Source organism: Podarcis erhardii, assembly GCF_964252035.2.
Source record: "Podarcis erhardii genome assembly, chromosome: 2".
Taxonomy (NCBI): domain Eukaryota; kingdom Metazoa; phylum Chordata; class Lepidosauria; order Squamata; family Lacertidae; genus Podarcis; species Podarcis erhardii.
In genome coordinates, this window is record NC_138498.1 from 6375244 (window position 1) to 6391747 (window position 16504).

At 43.3% G+C, this 16504-nt stretch overlaps 3 protein-coding genes across 5 annotated transcripts in view; 1 reads left to right on the forward strand and 2 right to left on the reverse strand.

Annotated features, from left to right (window-relative positions):
* Positions 1–16504, reverse strand: part of PRIM1 (DNA primase subunit 1) — a 111457-nt gene that overhangs the window by 57752 nt on the left and 37201 nt on the right. Inside the window, exons 1-2 of one of the 4 annotated variants that reach the window (XM_081844768.1) lie at positions 10817–10866; positions 10271–10700 (exon numbers count right to left, since the gene is read on the reverse strand). The exons of 2 other annotated variants lie outside the window; for them this stretch is intronic. In XM_081844768.1, coding sequence (XP_081700894.1) covers positions 10271–10583 — 313 coding nt within the window. In that variant the 5' untranslated portion in view covers positions 10584–10700; positions 10817–10866. One more of the 4 variants, XM_081844766.1, reaches the window with a different exon arrangement.
* HSD17B6 (hydroxysteroid 17-beta dehydrogenase 6) overlaps positions 1–16504 on the forward strand; it is a gene marked incomplete at its 3' end in the record, with an annotated part of 129238 nt that overhangs the window by 24750 nt on the left and 87984 nt on the right.
* Positions 1–16504, reverse strand: part of LOC309332214 (retinol dehydrogenase 16-like) — a 107015-nt gene that overhangs the window by 12864 nt on the left and 77647 nt on the right. Inside the window, exons 2-3 of the mRNA XM_081845219.1 lie at positions 6768–7026; positions 4994–5151 (exon numbers count right to left, since the gene is read on the reverse strand). Of these exons, the coding sequence (XP_081701345.1) occupies positions 4994–5151; positions 6768–7026 (417 nt within the window). The remainder of the gene's footprint in view (positions 1–4993; positions 5152–6767; positions 7027–16504) is intronic.

Sequence of the window (16504 nt, forward strand, 5' to 3'; positions counted from 1 at the left end):
GGAAGCTAGAGCTATGGAAAAGCGGGAAGGAAAGGGGGAACGTTGGAAGGACTTCCGCATTCCAGAGATTCCGGAGCAGCCTTTCCCGCCAGCAGAGCCGATGGAACTTGGAACAGCGCGCGCGCGCGCAGTTTCAAACACCAGTGAAGGGCGGAAGAAGGAGGGAAAGAGCGGCAAGAGATGCTATCTCTGCCAACAGCCAGGTCACTTTGCCAGAGTCTGTCCGCAAAGGAAGGAATGGCAAGGGATGGCGGGAACTGTTGGGGGGAAGGAGGAAGAAGAAATCACGGAGCAAGTAAAAGCCAACGCCTGGTTGCCAACATCAGGGCACAGCAGCCAGGCCAGGGAGTAATGAATGTGCCCACGCCGGAACCTCCAAGACCAGCGCTTGTGATAGAGGTGTTGCTGGAACTGGCAAACGGACACCCACTGAAGATAAAGGCGCTATTGGATTCAGGTAGCTCATGTAATTTCATGAGCAAAGAGTTTGCAGCTGCACACCAGATACAGACTATCCCATTGAGTAAGCCTTTGCAGGTTACCACGATTGATGGGAGGGAGCTGTTGGGAGGAGAAGTGAGCCAACAGACTGTACCAATGATAATGAGGGTGGCACGACACACCGAACTGATAGCGTTTAACGTAGCCACCTTGGGAGGAGCTCCTATTATCTTGGGTATGAGCTGGCTGGCGCTACACGATCCGCTAGTAGGCTGGCATCAGAGAGTGGTTTCCTTTGGATCAGCACATTGCCTAGAACACTGCAAGGAGGGAGAGGCTCAGGCAGGCGCCAGGGCCACTCTAGCAGGGATGGAAATGATGGACAAGGGGAGGGTGCCACCACAATACGCTGACTTGATTGACGTATTCAGCGAAAAAGAAGCAGATAAGCTGCCCCCGCACAGACCCTTTGATTGTCAAATTACCTTACTCCCAGGAGCACAATTGCCAGTGGGCAAGCTGTAGACATGTCAGACAGTGAGATGCAGGAGTTAAGGGAGTTCATTGACAAGAATCTCAAGCGAGGTTTCATCAGAGAGTCACGAGCGGTGGGGGGCAGCCCAGTGTTCTTTGTGGACAAAAAAAACACGGGCAAGCCCAGGCTTGTATGTGATTTCAGGGCCCTAAATGCAGTGTCAGAACCAGTGACTTTCCCTATGCCCAGAATTGATGACATTCTAACACGGGTGAGAAAAGGGAAAATTTTTACCAAGCTGGACCTTAGGGGGGCATATAACTTGATACGTGTGAGAAAGGGGGATGAGTGGAAGACCACTATGTTCACCCCCTTGGGGGCCTTTGAGTACTTGGTTATGCCTTTTGGATTACAAGCGGGCTCCGCCTGTTTTCAATCATTCATGAATCACGTCCTGGGGCCACTGCTCTACAAGAACTGCGTAGCGTTCTTAGATGACGTCCTGGTGTACTCAGACAACGAGGAGCAGCATGTGCGAGATGTAAGAGAGGTACTGAGCAAGCTGCGAGAAAACCGGCTGTGGGTGAAACTGGAGAAGTGTCAGTTTCATACCAAGGAGGTGGAATTCCTGGGGTACCGGTTGTCTGACAAGGGATTGGCCATGGATCCCAGCAAGGTTCAAGCGGTACTGGAATGGAAAACACCAAAGACCAAGAAGGACGTGCAAAGGTTCCTGGGCTTCGGAAACTTCTATAGGAAGTTCATCAAAAACTTTGCCCATTTAACAGCGCCCATCACGGATTGTCTTAGTAGCAAAAAGAAATTTGTTTGGACGGGAGAAGCGCAGAGGGCGTTCGAACGCTTAAAGCAGGCGTTTGCGTCGGAAGAGCAACTTTTGCACGTGGATCTACAACAACCAATGAGAGTGGAGACTGACGCGTCAGACCGAGCGGTGGGGGCCGTTCTTCTCCAGCCGGGAAAAGATACGTCTGAATGGAGACCGTGTGCATTCTTCTCGCGGAAGTTGAACAAATCCGAGAGGAACTACACAGTGTACGACCGAGAACTGCTCGCCATTCATGAAGCATTCCGGAAATGGCGGCACTTACTGATTGGGGCGCAGCACAAGGTTCAAGTCCGAACTGACCACAAAAATCTGGAATACTGGAGAACAGCCCGAGTGCTGAACCAGAGACAAGTGAGATGGGCCCAGGAGTTCTCCAAATTCCACTTTGAGATTCGTTACGTACCCGGCTCCGAGAACGTGAGGGCGGACGCTCTTTCCAGGAAACCTGAGTACTTAGAGGGGGAGGGAGCGCCTGAGGCAAGGCATGTAATCCCTGAAGACCGCTGGGTGTGTGGGGCGGCATTGGTGGGGCAGAGGGAACTGATAGAGGGTACGGAGAACGATGAATACGCCCAAGAGAAACTCAGAGAGCTCCGGAGGACAGAGGAGAACACAGGGGGGTTCGAAGAAAAGAACGGGGCGTTGTATTACAAAGGGGCACTGTACATACCCGACGGGGAACTGAGGGGCAGAGTACTCAAGCAGTTGCATGACAGCCCCACAGCGGGACATTTTGGACAGCACAAAACCATGTGGTTGGTTACCAGGGAGTTTTGGTGGCCCAAGGTGAGGGAGGACGTACGGGAATATGTCAGGGGTTGCGACAGGTGCCAGCGAGCGAAAGGAGAGAGGGTGGCGCCAGCGGGGCTATTACAACCCTTACCCACGCCCGAAAGGCCATGGGAGGCAGTATCCATAGATTTTATGACGGACCTTCCAAAATCCAAAGGCAAAACAGCTGTCATGGTGGTGGTAGATCAATTAACCAAGATGTGTCATTTTATAGCCTGTTCACATGCAGTCACAGCGGAGGAAACCGCCAAGTTGTTTGTAGAACATATTTTTAAGTTGCATGGCGCCCCCTTGAGGGTTTTGAGCGACAGAGGGAAACAATTTACTTCCAGGTTCTGGAGGAAACTTATGAGCTTACTGCACGTAGAACTCAATTTCTCAACTGCCCGGCACCCAGAAACCAATGGGCAAGCGGAAAGGGCAAATGGGGTTTTACAACAATACCTGAGGTGTTATGTAAAAGACAGAGAAAATGATTGGGTGGATAAGTTACCTCTAGCAGAATTTGCCTACAACAACGCGGAGAACGTGTCCACAGGGATGAGTCCCTTCCTGGCAAATTATGGGTGTCACCCCCGGGCATTCCCAGGAGAGGGAGGGGAGAGGTGGAGCGTGCCGGCGGCGGAATATTTTTTTGAAGAGATGGAGGCGATCCACCGTCAGCTTCAACTTAACTTAGAGAAAGCCAAGGAAGAATATAAGAAGCAAGCAGACAGAAATAGGAGGGAGGGTGAAACTATAAGGGTGGGGGACCGGGTGTGGTTGTCCACCCAAGGGCTACCGTTCAAGGGCGGGAGTAAGAAATTGAGGCCCAAAAGATTGGGACCCTTTGAGGTCACACAGCAGGTCAACCCAGTGGCATTCAAACTCAGGCTGCCCAGTCACATGAAATTACACCCAGTATTTCACAGGTCATTACTGTCGCCGTACTGAGAGGGACGTGAGTGGGGGGAGCGTGAGAGAGAGGCCACCCAAACGCCCGTGATAGAAGAGAGAGAGCGCGACATGAACGTGGCAGGAATCATTGATTCCAGGTGGAAGGGGAATCAGGTGGAATATCTGGTAGAATGGGAGGGGGAAGCAGAGTCGGAAAACACTTGGGTACCAGCAGAGGTAGTCAATGACGAGGTTTTAATAGAAACATTTCATCAGCGTTTCCCTAGAAAACCGCAACCCGTGGCTCGATTTAGAAGGGAACACTTTGGGACCACCGATGAGGAAGGGGAGTTTGAAGGGTTCCCAGAGTCAGGGGTGGGTGAAGAAGCCGACTCCGACGAAGAAGAGGAAGACGGGGAGAGAGACGGTACGCCGTGGCTGGAAGTGTTAGAATCCTCGGACGACGAGGAGAGTTCCTTCAGGGGCTTTCCGCCCTCACCGCCAGTGGGAGAGGAGGCGGGAGGGGGTGAAGGGGGCCCTGGGGGGGAGGTGGATGTCAGGGAACTGCCATCGGAGAGACAGGTGGTGGACAGGCTCCAGGAGAATAGGAGAGAATCTGCAGCAGAAGAGGGAACCAGCAGGGGGAGTGCAGGAGTCACAGCGGAGGGGAGGCTCTGGGATGCTTCCAGTGAGAGTAGTGGAGAGGTAACAGGACCCCCGTTGGGAACGCCCACCCTTCGCCGGAAACTGTCACGCAGAGAGTCACGAAAGCGCATGTCTGTCAAACAGCTTTTATGTTGGCGTAGATTCCGTAGACGCCCACTGTCAGATTCTACCAGCGACTGACGGAGTCATGCTTTGGGGGCTCCGTTAGTGCATCGGTTTGGATGACCAGCCAAACCCCAGAGGGATCAAGCTTTTACGCACAAGCAGCTCATTATCCCATCACATTAACCTTTGTATATTTTCTTTCAAAGTTTCATACAAAATTTTGAAAAAAGAAATTTCAGTCAGGGATGGCTCAGCTTGTCAATTTTAGATTCTGTTTCTCATTTCTTCAACCTTTAAGTTCAGTTCTCCACATTTCAGTTTGTGGTTTGAAAATTCTCACAAAATTTTACCAGCATTTTAGTGCCAATTTCTCTTAATATTTTTATATGCAATTTTCCACAAGGGACACATTTTTGCAAACAGTTTTCTCTAACACAGAGTATTCTTGTATGCTAGCTTCACTTTTGATACATACTTCCTACTAATGTATTATTATAGATATAGCTAAGCCCTAGAAATTAATAAATACCAGGGTTTTGCTTAATTGGGATATGGATTGGACTTGGCAAGACTTTTTGGGGGAGTGCAAAGTTGCTGAGAGGGGCAGACACCAGGCTTTTGTAACAGTATGTATTTTTGTACACATTATTGCTTGGGGAAAGTGCATTACTAAATTTACATGAGTCTGAATTTTGGTTCATGTGTTGTTTCGTTGATTCATGTGTTGTTTTGTTAAGTGTGAACTAGATAGCTTTCATACCAAACTGAGTTTCTCCCCCATGTCTACTCACATTGCTCAAAGTACTTCCGCCCATAGCATTCCTTGAGGTCAGAAGGTAACCGGCTCCATAAAGGTTCGTAGGACTCAGCTAATTTTGACTGTATGGGTGTCTTGAAAGTACCTGGTTCAACAATGCTGACTTTGATTCCAAAAGGATGGAGCTCTCTTCTGAATGAGGGAGGAAAAGTCAAGAAACATCATTTCCTACTGAAGACTAAAATATAGTGGGTTGTTTGACTGCTAGGAAAGGTCCCGGGCATGCAAAACAAATTAGGCGCCTGGGGATTCTGGCGGAGCAGGGCTGCCAGGCCTGGCAGAGGGCAGAGTCAGCCAAGCTGGTGGCCTTGCGAGAGGGAGGGGTCCTCAGCAGGAGCAGGTGGGGTCTGTGCCAGGGTCACCCAGCCACCCAGGCCTGCCCTCTGCCTACCTTCTTAGCTGGTTGCTCTACTCTCTCATCCTTTTTCCTGACATGTGCCTGAGTGCTGCACACCTTGGCCAATTAGGGGGTGTTCTTTTCTGGACGGAAGCTTAATTTTTGCAAATTTATTCCGTGAGGGGTCTTAAAAGTATGCGTTTGGGTTTGGGAAATTCAAATCTTCTGTTACTGTTTTGCTTTTTAGTGTATTTTTGGTTTCTATGGAAGCCGCCCAGAGTGGCTGGGGAAACCCAGCCAGATGGGCGGGGTACAAATAATAATAAATAATAATAATAATAATAATAATAATAATAATAATAATAATAATTGTTTTGATTTGGCAACATTTAGCTTGGTAAACCTACATTTGATTAAAAAGCACACCAGCTGCTCTCAGCAAATCATAGAATTTTTATTTTGCCTTCTGAAAAGGTGAGGTAATGAATGCTTAACAACAACAACAACAACAACAACAACAACAACAACAACAACAACATAGCTGCAAGTCCTTGGCAATCATTTTTAAAGATTTCTATGCAATTTCACACGTTTTACTTACCAATCAAAACTAAATGGTATCAATTGAAGCCAAATATCTTTTGAATTCCCAAGTCATGTTACAACTTTTTAGCACCCCCATTTTTGGAATTTGAAAGGTGAAAAACTGAACATGTCCTAATTGTGCCAAGCTCTCTGGCAGGGACCCTGCAGCCCCTTGATGGCCCTGTGTGGATTCCGGCAGAGACAACAAGGTGGTGCAGGCAGCAGTAGTGATGGAGGAGGAGGCAGCAAGCCCTTCTGTACCCCAGCCTGCCCCTTCTGGTGCCCCCCCCAGATGATCTACTGTTCTGAAGATGCTGTCATCTCTCAAAACACAACCAACCATCTTTGAGAACCAGCCACAACTTCTCCGTTCACCCTCACCAAATGGCGGGGAGGTAGTTAGCACGATGGTTTGGCCCCTGTGCTGCCAGGGCTGCATCCTCATCTGGGGGGCTGGAGGGGGGCTGGCAGAGGTGATGGGTTCTCATCGGTGGTGGAGCAAATTCAATCAGATCTGTGGATTCCACGCACCCACCCTCTCCTCCCATCTCATCTCATCTCATCTCAGGCTTGCATTTTGAAAAAACATATTTCCCTGCAGACCTGGAGATGAGCAAATGTGTTTCAGGTCCAGTGTGGGCAAAGCATGAGCTGGATCCTTATCTCTCAAACAGCGCAAATGTCTGCTTTTTGATCTGTGATTGAAGGTTCAGCCCTTGACAGCAGCCTGATTTCCCACCACCTGTTTTTTATTCCCTACACCTGGAGAAACACCACGTCACCAAACCAAACCAAACCAAAAGTAAGCTACAGAGCTTGTTTTTACCTCAGGGTGTCAGAGAAGGCTTCCACACCAAACTTTGATGGGCAGTAACCGCCTCCAAAGCAGGCCAGGCGTCCATTCACACTGCACACATTGACCACCCTCCCTCTGGCTCTCCTCACCAGCGGCAGCATGTGGAGCGTCACGTCAATCAACCCTAGCAGGTTGACATTGATCACCTTTGCAAAGTCATCTTTGGTCAGCCATTCGTTGGGACCTGATGGGACACCTATTCCCGCATTGTTCACCAAGCCCCAGAGCCCTGTGCAGGAAGAGACAGTTATTCTTTCCCAAAGGAAATGATATATAATGAACTGAAATGATATATAATGAATTTTTAAATTGTTTAAAATAACTTTGATAAAGAAACCAGAAACCTTTTTATTAGGAAGTGTAGGTACCAAGATCCCAAAGGAACAGAAAAGACTTTTTATGTATGCAACGACAGCCGCATGGATGTTACTTGCCCAGAGATGGAATGAAGACAAAGTCCTTACCAGAGAAGAATGGCAAACTAAGCTATTGCCACTATGCCGAAAGGGCAAAACTGACCTGAAAGCTCAGGAACCAAGAAGACCAAAACTTTAATAAAGAATGGGAAAAATTTACAATTGACTTGAGACACCTCTGTAAGCAGATGAAAACATTAGCAGGACTGCAATAACACTTGTAATGTAGAAATTATTATGGACAAAAGGGGGTGACATAAAATTTGGATGAGGAAATAATATGCAGTTGAAAAGGTTGATAATAAGACCCATAAAGCAGAAGGGGGAAATCTGAAGATTCAGAGAAATTTCTAAATGTGGGTATGGATTTGGTATTGTTATAATCTTGTAAAAATCAAATAAAAATTATTTCAAAAGAAGAAGAAGAAGAAGAAGAGATAATTATTGTTCCAGGTTCCCACCTAGCATAACATTTGCATGTATGCTAGATTTTGGAAGTGTGGATGTAGTATTATTCTTGTGGTCTATATTTTGGTTGATATGTATTCTAGGATTTGTTAAAGTTGCAAAACAACGAAGCACGGGATGGAGCAAGGGAGAAATTTCTGGAACAACATTGGGATATCAGCTCCGCCCAAGGCATGAAGAATAACAGCAACAACTGGGTGGGTGGGGAGACATAACATCTTACAAGGACCGGAAGAAACACCACAGGCAGAAGAATTGCCACACACAGGAAGAAAAAGGATGTAGTTTCGTAAATCATTTAACATGTCAACACAAATAGAAGTTATTAATATTGCAGTTGTTGTATAAGGGATTATTATTATGGCAGGAATGTAATGGAAATTAATAAGATTTTGGAAGGCAGAAATTAGGAAAATAATAGAATCATCAAATTTAGCACACAGGGGGCCACTTTATCTAAATTATATAATTCAGCATTGGAACAATTGGTATTAATAATTGTATTATAAATTGGTATTGTTATAATGAGGCTATTATTGGATTGTAATTGAAAACAAAAAAAATGGTTTATTTATTTTTTTAAGTTGAATGGGCGGTTCATCATAATTTTCCCCAACTACTATCAACAGGAAGCAATAAAATGGGCAATATTTGTTAAGAGGAAAGCTGTAATTAAAAGCATGGGAGTCCTAAAGCTTCTATTCACATCACTCTTTCAAAAAACCAAAAACGGGTATCTGCAAATCGAGAAAGACAACACAGAAAACACTGGACTGAAACAGACAATTTTGACCAACAAATGTTTATCTCTGGAGATATATCGAGAGAGAGAGAGAAAGAGAGAGTTCAGTATGCGTCCCTGCTCTTGCATTTGATCTTAGTATTGCTGGAGAGCCAATATTTCCCCAGGGATTCACACAGTTTTAAAAGTAAGGCCAACCAATGACCTCTGGGGGCCATTTTGGGAGGCCTTTACATGAAATTTAGCAAAGAGCATGAAGGCTTATCCAAAGTAGATCTGTTGGATAAAACTGATCCAGTTGACCTAGTGTACTTAGACTGCCGACTCCTGAATAAGCTGAGCAGTCATGAAACTGGTTAAGAAGCAGGACACAGAGTACTGTATAGGAATAAATGGAATATCTAGATGGGGAGATGTAGAAACTGGAGCTCTCCAAAGATCAGTGTTGGGACCTCACCCAATGAGCAGTATGCCAAGTGGAGATTTGAACCCAGGTCTCCTAGGTCCTAGTCTGAAACTCTAACCACTGCACCACACTGCTTCTCATTCTCCAACACTAGAACTCATGGACATCTAATGAATGTTGGAAGGTCCAGGACAGCTAAGAGAAAGTACTTCTCTTAATTAAAATATAGATCTAACAGCCACAGGAGATAGGGATGCCCACCCACTTGGATGGTTTTAAAAGTGGATTGGACAGCCAAGATGTCTATGCTCTGCCTCTATACTGGAAGCAAAAATCTTCCAAATACCGATTGCTGGAAAGCACAGGAAGGGAGAGTGCGCTTGATTGCTGCTTTCGAGAAGTCATCTGCTGGTAACTGAATGCTGGATGAGAAGAGACATTCGCCTGATCCAGAAGGTTATACCTTCCATATTCTCTGCTCTGGGCTCCCCAAACACATTTAAATGGGAAGCATCTTAAAAGATATTGCAATATAGCTGCTCTGGTCCCTTCTTCTCCCAAGTATTTCCCCCCATCTTAAATGCCTCATTTCCCAGCTGCTGTTAGGAGGAAAAATTCAATGTAGATCAGCAAAATGACTCCAGAGGCTTCTCCTACACTGCAAATGCTGGCTAATCAGTTTGAGGTCCTGCAGCTGCTTGTCAGTTAAAATTAAAATCTTGCAACACTGATTATGATATCTTGCATCTGTGTTTTTAGAATTAGGTTGATCATTTTTAATTATTATTTTTTAATTAAAATTAAAATCTGGCAGCATTGATTATGGTCTCTTGTATCTGTGGACATTATCAGACAGGAACATTTATCTTCATACAAAATGAAGTTTCACTGTGTGACTTCACAGAACAAGCTGCTGTCAAAGGCACAAAGCAATAATCTTTCAGGTTATTTGGCAATCCTAGTAGCTCTTGACAGAGGCTGAATTAAGGTGACCCCATGGAATTCCTCCCCCATTCATTGTCTTATTGATTTTAGTTGTTTCTAATACTTTTTTAAATGGTCATACTTTTTATTTTTGATATACAGTGGTACCTCGGGTTACATATGCTTCAGCTTATATATGCTTCAGGTAACAGACTCCACTTACCCAGAAATAGTACCTCGGGTTAAGAACTTTGCTTCAGGATGAGAACAGAAATTGTGCTCTGGCGGTGCAGCGGCAGCAGGAGGCCCCATTAGCTAAAGTGGTGCTTCAGGTTAAGAACAGTTTCAGGTTAAGAACAGACCTCCGGAACGAATTAGGTACTTAACCCGAGGTACCACTGTATTGGGAGTCGCTCTGGCTACATTTTGTGGGAAAGTGGAATAAAGATAAGCAGATGATGATACAGATAATCCCTGGCCTGATTCAGAGCATGGAAACAGAACAACAAAAAGCTACCTTTGTTCCCCACTTGTTCTTTCACCCACTCTGTCGCTGCCGCCACACTCTCCTTACTGGTGACATCCAGAACGGTGGTTTTCAAGCGCTCTGAGGTGACCTTGTCCAGCTGCTCTGCCCCCATCTGGGTGGTACAGGTTGCCAACACCCGCAGACCCCGGGCATCCAGATGCCTGGCAAGGTGGTTCCCAAAGCCAGAGGAACAGCCGGTGACGAAGACATATTTCTCCGTCAGGTTCTCCACCGTCTGTCTCTCCTGGTACCATCGGTGAAGGAAGTAAAGCCCCAGCAGGGCAGCCAGGTAGAGCCACATGGCTGAAACCTGCAGGGAATAAGCTTGCAAGAGTGTGGGCACACAGGCACCTAGCAAGCCTTGGAGAAACCAAATCCCAACGCCTGCTCCACCATGAAGCTTGCTGCTCTATTTAGCCTCCCTCGCAGTGTTATTGAGGGGAAGGAGGAATTTTGCATGAAGCAATGAGCTGCTTGGAGCAGAGGCATGCTAAAAGAAGTATAAACAATAGCTCTAGCTAGCTGCTTATTAACTGAACAGCTTAATAAAGAGGAACAGTGTGATCTTATTTACATCTATAGACATAAACGACACTGAGCTCAAATATTGTGCAAGCTCAGCATCAGCATCCAACAGGTCATATGCCTTATTTTGCCATCACTGCACCACTTGCTGAAGGTCCGATACCCAATTTGTTTTGTTTGTTAATTTTATTTTTCGAGTTTTCAGCTTAACAAAAGATATGAAATGTAGTGCATCTTCAGAAATAAAAACATAATTTGACTTCCCTCTTCCCCTTCTATTTCACCTTCTGGTTTCACTTTTATCACTGCATTTCCCCTATAGTTCCTTATAATTGTTACTGTCTAGTTTCCAAATTGGTTGGACAGTGTTCTCGAAGCTACAAACATGAGTCTGACCAAACTGCGGGAGACAGGAGTGCCTGGCGTGCTCTGGTCCGTGGGGTCATGAAGAGTCGGACACGACTAAATGACTAAACAACAACAACAACAACAACAGTTACCAAATAAGTTATTATTTAACTTCTTGTGTTGTTTCCTTCCTGCTAATGTAGTTAAATGTTTGCAAATATTTTTTAAATAATCCACGTATTTCTCCCATTCTTTAGTGATTCTTTATTGACCTGATTTTTAAACACATATGACATATTTTGTCATGTGATGAACTGGAGAATACAATGAGAAGTACAAGATCAAGAGTTGTTTTTCCTATTTAAGCAAATCAATTGTGCGCATCAGGAAATATAGCTCCACTTTTTGTTTTCTTTCTTGCCCTCTCTCTTTCTCCATTTATAAGAAGCCCATAAAAGTGTCTTTTTATATTCAGAACATAAGAAAAATGTGTGTGTGTTTGTGTGTAGATGTGTGTACACACCACACACACACACAGAAGGGCAAACGTACTTGTATTTTTCCTCTTTTTTCTGAATTTAATGAGCAAATATTCCATGCCCAGCCTAACTGGAAGGATCTACTCTACAAATGGTATTTGTTGTGTTTAAAGGATCACTCAAGTTCTGATAACATGGTGTGGTTGGTACAATATGATCCCATATAATCCTGAAATATTCTCCATTCTCCAAATGTTTTCTGGTTCAATACTCCTCTAACTCTTTCCGTCAGTTTTGCTAGTTGTAAATATTCTAACATGAGTATCTGCCAATCTGTGATTGTCGGCATTGTTTCATTTTTCCACTTCCTCGCCACAAGAATTCTTGCTGCTGTGGTGGCATACATGAACAGTGGTCTTATGTCTTTCTTAATTTCTAATGGTAAAATGCCTAAAAGAAAGATCTCTGTTGTTGTTTTTTTAAAAGTGTGTCTGAATAATTTCTTGAATTCATTATAGATATTATCCCAGAATCCCCTAATGATTGCACAAGTCCACCACATGTGGTAGTATGACCCCACATCTATTTTACATCTCCAGCAAGTCGGTGACCTTCCTTTATACATTTCCGCTAGTTTCAAGGGGGGGGGGGGTATGATGCCATCTATATAACACCTTCATGATGTTCTCCCTAAGGTTACAGCATGCTGTGAATTTAATATCTACCTTCCACAATCTCTCCAACCCCAAACTTGGATCTTGGCATCCAGGGATACACACACACACACACACACACACACACACACACACACATACAATGCACCAATGTGATATTCTCATTGTTGCTTGCATTGCAATCTTCTTCCCCACAAGGGAGTTTTGGCAAAACCTTTGACTGTTCCATAATTTTTTATAAAAAGAGGGCCTAGAACCCAAGAAAACCTGTATGGTCCTGTTCCTTTCCTACAAATGGCCCGTCTCGTCCCTCTTAACAAGCAGAATGCACAGAGGCAACAGAGGATGCAGGAAGGAGGGTAAGAGGCATTCCCTCCTCTCTGTAGCAAAAGCTTTTCACCCACCTGAAGAAATAAATTCCGTTCATAATTTCTTATTAATCAATACTCTTCTATGTTTTCTGGCCATGTATGTACAATTTATTACTGGAATGGGAATTGAAGCAAAGGAGGTCATGATTAGGTGGGGCCAGGATTTCGGTTATGCAATCGAGATGGAACAGTGGGAAAGGTTGTGGAAACAAGACATCAAATTGACTGCCTGTTACATACAGAGCCATCTTTCCCATAGGGTTTTGTGGTGCGTCGCGCCAGGGTGGTGGCCTCTCAGGGGTGCCCCAGAGTTGTGCCTCCCCCCATGGCTGGCAGTGTGCAGCTTCACTCCCCCACTATCCGTGGTAATTTGGGGGTGCTGGGAGGATATCTGCACCCCAGCGCCACATCTGCTAAAGACGGCCCTGGTTACACAATAAAGGAAAATCGGATGAAAATGATGTACAGGTGGTGTATGACCCCTGCCAGATTAGGTAAAATATATAAATTAAAATCAAATGTATGTTGGAGATGTAAGAAGGCAGAAGGAACAATGTATCATGTATGGTGGGGATGTGAGAAAATAAAAAAGTTCTAGTGTAGTATCCATGAAGAACCAAAAAAGATGTTTAAAACAACATTCGAGAAAAGGCAAGAAGTGTTCCTTTTAGGTATAGTGACAAAAGACATCCCCAATGACAAGAAAAAAATATTCTTATACACAACAGCTGCCACTAGAATTCCAGTTGCGAAAAATTGGAAAGCAGACTTTGTTCATTCAGTAGCGGAATGGCAAAATAAATTTTGTGAGTTTGTCAATCTGGCCAAAATGACGGCAGCGATCAGATTACAACCAAATCAGAAATTAAGGAAGGAATGGGAGTATGTAGAAGAATACATGACAAAACATTGTTCCAAAATAAATTTAGTGATATGCATAGATTGAAATTCGCAAAGTTAAGGTTAAAAAATAAAACAAAGATTTTATGGGTTAATATGTATAATGTATCTCTTTAACACAATATTAAATGATATAAAAATAATTAAATGATGCTAAGCACAGGTGGAGGGAAGTTGTAGAACCCTGCTTGTGGTTAACGCTTAGCTGGAATGAAATATTCAACGCAGCAATAGAGAAATTAAAATAGTAATTTATTTGTCAGACAAATAAATGAGAGGCTCAGTGGTACATGGTTACCAAGCTCTGGCCTGCCTCCTGCCATTCTGGCCAGCACTTATATTTCCTTAATCCAACCCCCTTGCTCCTCCTGTGGCTGCCTCTGTCCAATCAGCCTGGTTGAAATTCCTATTGGCTGTTTGCTAGAACCAATCACAAGAGATACACCCATTTCCTCGCCCTTTTATGGAACACAAAGAGCTATATATTGTTACATCTATAAATGACAAATAAGTAGTAATATATCTTACATATGTCTCAACAAGGAATCTTAATTACCAGCTCACCTCTTGCCCTCCTTGCCCTATTGCCTTCTAAAACAGATGGTTAATCTTAAATTTTTATCTTCAACAGATGTCAAGGATCTTGAGTTCACATCAACATTGAAAGATCTCCTTCATTTGATGGTTTCTAAACAAAAAGGCCTGACAACTATATATCAGGAGTGCTCGATGGCGTCTCCTGTCTGGCAGGAGGCTGGGCTCATTTGCCCCTCTGGTCTCCTATTGCAATATGACTCTATGAAATAAGAATCTAGCATTTCTTAAATCCTTTGCATAATTACATTTAAGCCAATATATTTAAGCTAATATATTTCATACATTATCATAGGTAGCCTTTTAAAAGGAATAAGGCCTTTGTAAAGTAAAAAAAAGGAACTCAGTAAAAAACAGCCTTAAAAGAAGCCTCTTCAGTTTACACCCCTCCTTTCACAGCCAGCTAGATGCTTCTCCATTGCTCCTGGCCTTTCAACCTTCGGAAGAAGATATGGCTCATTTTACTGGGAGGCAAATGGTGTTATTTTACCCATTTATCCACCCTTAATTTAGTACTTTGCAACATGCAAGGTCAGGTCTGTAACTCCCTTTTTTTATGACTTTGAGAATTGTTTTCTGCTATAAATCAGGGGGCCCCTTTCCTAGGAGGAAAAACATTGCCAAGGCCTTTTAGGCAGCTGGTCTTTTGCCTGGCATGAAACATTTGAAAATCTTTAAGCTTATTTTAAAATGCAAGCCCTGATTAAACATATAGAAGCTTTGATAAAAATGCAGGCTTATGATTAGATGCCTCAAAGTCACAGAGATACAAAGAAAGAAAATGTATAATTGCATACACATAAAAAAATTAATTTGGTGTTATAATAATTCAGAAGACAGTGGGGTGCAAAAAAAGGAGGTCAGCTCTGTTTGTGATCTGAAGGTGGTTGCATGAATTTCCTAGAGAACTTGACTCTATTTAACTTTCCTACAGCGGAGATATAAGATTCACAATTACAGTTGTTCTTTATTTGAAAAGACTGAACATTTACTGAGAAAGGCGTGAAAAAACCTCTTAATCTGGATATATTATACATTCTTTTGAGACTTTTTGGATACCATGGGGCAGGGAGAGGGGAGAGCTTCCTGGGAACTTTTACTTTCAATTTTGTGGAACTGCGTAGATTGAAATTAAAAACTGTTAAGGGGAAAAGAAACCAAATAGCAGCTTTCTTTTAGCAGGACCTGCAAATGTCCAGCATAGATAGACCTATTTAAAACTTTATAAAATAGTCGTACCTCCGAACACCTTGGGGAGAAGCTGTGTGGAGAGGAGAGTGTTAGAACTCCCCCCCCCCGTTCCCTTGTCTTTAAGTTGTTTTTTGGACTCCTGGGATTCTTCTTCTATAGTGAATAGCGACTGCGTGGAAATGTGTGGAATTATTTTTTTTTTAAATAATATTTATTATAATTTAAAAAAATATGAATTTTGTTTAATTTGGAGTTATCTCTTTTTGTAACATTTAAAAAATAATTTTAAATGTAACAAAAAGAGATAACTCCAAATTAAACAAAAACTTGACAACACATAATAGGGATTTTTTTTTAATAAAAAACAGAAAAACAGAAAAATAGAAACAATTAAAAAACACAACGAACCTTCCCATAACTTATCTTTCATTTGCTTGTTTCCTTGACCTCCTCGCACCTCCCTTTTTTATATTCTAGTTCGGTTAGCTATTTCAGCAAATCCTTTCCATCTTTCCCAATTCTTATCCTATAATTTATCTTAATATAATGTAACTTTACCTTTCCTCCTTTCATCCATTAACAATCTATTTTTACTTAATCCTTTATAATATTTCTGCTAAAGCCACATAACTTCATTCCAGCCTCCTTCTAACATTCCTTAATTTTACAATGTTTCTGTAGATAAACTTTAAATTTCTTCCAATCTTCTTCCACCGACTCTTCTCCCTGGTCTCGGATTCTGCCAGTCATTTCCGCCAGTTCCATGTAGTCCATCACCTTCATCTGCCATTCTTTCAGGGTGGGTAGATCTTGTGTCTTCCAGTACTTTGCAATAAGTATTCTTGCTGCTGTTGTAGCATACATAAAGAAAGTTCTATCCTTCTTTGGCACCAATTGGCCGACCATGCCCAGGAGAAAGGCCTCTGGTTTCTTCAGAAAAGTATATTTAAATACCTTTTTCATTTCATTGTAGATCATTTCCCAGAAAGTCTTAATCCTTGGGCATGTCCACCAAAGGGGAAAGAATGTGCCTTCAGTCTCTTTACATTTCCAACATTTATTATTGGGCAAATGATAAATTTTTGCAAGCTTGACTGGTGTCATGTACCACCTGTATATCATTTTCATTATATTCTCTCT